Genomic DNA, 2,769 nt, shown 5'->3' on the forward strand with positions numbered 1-2,769 from the left:
ACTGGGAGGGGCAGGGGAGTCAGGCAGGTATGGCTGAGGGTACCTGAGGGCCTATTTTTCCCTTGGGCAGCTAGTCACAGGAGGGTGCAGTATGACAAGGGCACCCCTTCTCCCAGGGGCCCTTAGTGCATGCCCTAGACCCTGGTGAGGATGCACTCTGCCCAGCAGCCCTGGGGATGCTGGCCTGGTCCCTTCCCTACCTGCCCTCCTTCCCTGGGTCTCTCCAGAGTTGACTCTTGCAGGGGGAAGGCAGGGGCTAGGGACTGGGCTTTTTCTTTTCTTTTTTCTTTTCTTTTTCTTTTCCTTTAGGAGAGACTTTTGCTATAGGGCACATGGTCTTGCTGGAGAGACAGACAGAAAGCGAGAAATCACTCCCTGGGGGGATGGCCATGCTGCAATCCCTTTTCCTTGGTTCTTCTCAGGATTCGGGCACGTACACACGTGTGCCCCGTGTGTTTTTAAGCTGCGGGTATGGGACTCGAACCGCAGTTGACTAAGTGGAGTCCAGTGACACAACCATTACACCATCTGCTGGTCCCAGGACTTAGCTTTTTCTAAAAAGATGTATTTCTATTTTATTTCCAGATGTGATTTCCCAGCAAGCAAATAAATACAGTGGGGAGGGCAGGAGGAGAGTGGTGTCGTTATAAATTAGCAGCAAGCCCAGGTGGGGGAGGCAGACAGGCACTGTGCAGCCAGCCCCAGGCTCTGCCAGCCCCCTCTCAGCCTCGGGAGGGGGGGGGGTGGTGAGGCTGCAGTGGCGGCAGGTCCTGCAGCTGTGGCCGAGTCACAGGTCGGTCACTTTGTTCTCCACCAGGGCGGCAATGTGCTGCAGACGGCAGGCCAGCTGCATCTTCTGGCCCACAGGGTCCCCCTCCAGGGCGCCAATGATCTGCCAAGGGGAGCACTGCCTGAGGGCCTGCTGCCTTCCAGTGCGCATGCTCTGCCCCACTCCCTGGGGAGTTCCATGGAAGCCAAATTCTTTCCCCAAACCGAGCGGTTCCAGGCTGGCCCCTTCTTACCTCTGCCTGGACTGGGCTGCTGCACAGGCCGCCCTCAGGGAGCTTCCATGCCCCTCAGCCTGGGTGCCTGCCCCCTGCCCCCGGGGTGCCCCAACTCACCTGGTCGTAATAGCTGTGGATGTGGTGGTAGAGTTCTTGTAGGGCTTCCAGACCATGGGGAGCAGAGGTGTAGTTCTGGGGGTAGCACATGGGGAGGTGGTGAGGCTTCCCCTCTGCCCTGCCAGCTAGTCCTGTCCCCCAGGTGCAGAGGGGTGCACCCCTGGCCCTGCCTCACCCCGGACAGCTCGGCCAAAGCTGAGTTCATCTCCTGGTAGCTGGCTGGAGAGCTCTGGCGAATGTCTGCGTAGTACCTGGAGCAGGGACAGGGACAGGGTCAGGGTGGGGCAGCGCCTCCCCCCAGCCCTGAGGGCTCTGGCACCTACTTTTCCACCATCTGCTTGTAGCGAGGGATCTCCCGGGCGTAGAGCAGTTTGTTCACCGGCGAGTCCTACTCAGGTGGGGGGCGCAGGGCATGAGCTGAGGTCGAGGAGCCCCCATCGGCTGCCGCCCCCCAGCCTGGGCTCAGCGCAGAGCCTGGTGGCCTCACCCGAAGCATGCCCTCCTCTGCCCCACGGCCGGCGCCTCTGCACCTGTGCTCACCCGGCCCACTTTATGCTCCGAGACAGTGCAGGAGTCGATGAAGGTCTGGGCGATGACAGCGAGGATGGCATCCACGTTGTCAGACACCCGCACGTCAAAGATAAGTTGTGGGTTCTTCAAGACATTCACCCAGAATCGCAACAGCAGGCTGGGGACCCAGGCCGGCTGTGGCTGGCCAGCCGTCACTGCCACCTCTACGTATACGCCAGCCCACCCCTGCCATGCCACCGGCCAGGCCCCCGGCCTGATTCCCACTGGGCCCTAGCTCGGTAACCCCACTCACGCTCCTGTCTGGGGTTGCTGCCCTGCTCTGGGGATGTCTTCGTCCGTCTGGGAGCACAGGGGCCATCCGCAGTGGGGGGAGGCGGGCGGGGGGTCACCAGGAAAGGTACCTATTAGTCTTCCATATGTGCAGGGTCTCGGGGTCCTCAATGCCATGCTTCTCTGCCAGCTCATCCAGGAAGTCAAACAGGTACTTGATGGCGACAGGCACGGGCCTGTTGACGCTGAGGATGGCCTGGAAGGTGTCATCCACAAACTTCTGCAGCGTGCCCTGCAAGGCGGGGACGAGGGCCACATGGAAGGCAAGCGGGGCCGCCCCTGGGGCATAGCCACTCCGCAGCTCCGTTTCCCCAGGAGCCTCCCCTGTGGTCCTCCCTGGCCTCGCCAACCTTCATGGAGAGCAGGCGAGTGAGGTAGATTTCCGGGATGGCCTTGGCCCGGGCACGCTCCCGCTCCCGTTCCCGCTCCCGCGGGCCCCTCCGCCGTGCCTTGGCCCCTTCTGGCTCCTCGGCCATCTTCACCAGGTGCCAGAGGCGGAGTCCGCCCTCCTCACTGTCCTCCAGCACGGGACCACCTGAGGGCGTGAAAGTCCAGCCTTGGTGCTGTGCCCGTGCCCGCAGCCGGCGCCTCTGGCGGGAATGCCTCCCATGCTTCCCTGCAGGGTGGCCAGCGGGGACTGGTGGAGGATAGGGAGAGGCAGGCGCCAGTCCTGCATCTGCTCAGCCCAACACCCGTGGCTCCGGAGCCCAGGACTCGAGCTCCAGGCCGACAGGTGCATCTGGGCCCAGGCACTCACTGTCTCCCGATGGGCAGCCCTGGGCCAGGG

General features: G+C 62.8%; 1 protein-coding gene across 1 annotated transcript in view; it reads right to left on the reverse strand.

Annotated features, from left to right (window-relative positions):
• Positions 1-586: 586 nt before the first annotated feature.
• Positions 587-2,769, reverse strand: part of PLXNB3 (plexin B3) — a gene marked incomplete at its 5' end in the record, with an annotated part of 14,859 nt that continues 12,676 nt past the window's right edge. Inside the window, 8 exon segments of the mRNA XM_027767576.1 lie at positions 587-892; positions 1,122-1,196; positions 1,297-1,372; positions 1,445-1,509; positions 1,662-1,809; positions 2,054-2,214; positions 2,333-2,517; positions 2,740-2,769. The exon segment at positions 2,740-2,769 is cut by the window's right edge and continues 14 nt beyond it. Of these exon segments, the coding sequence (XP_027623377.1) occupies positions 788-892; positions 1,122-1,196; positions 1,297-1,372; positions 1,445-1,509; positions 1,662-1,809; positions 2,054-2,214; positions 2,333-2,517; positions 2,740-2,769 (845 nt within the window).

The sequence above is a fragment of the Tupaia chinensis genome, unplaced genomic scaffold (genome assembly GCF_000334495.1).
Source record: "Tupaia chinensis unplaced genomic scaffold, TupChi_1.0 Scaffold144326_1, whole genome shotgun sequence".
Classification (NCBI taxonomy): domain Eukaryota; kingdom Metazoa; phylum Chordata; class Mammalia; order Scandentia; family Tupaiidae; genus Tupaia; species Tupaia belangeri.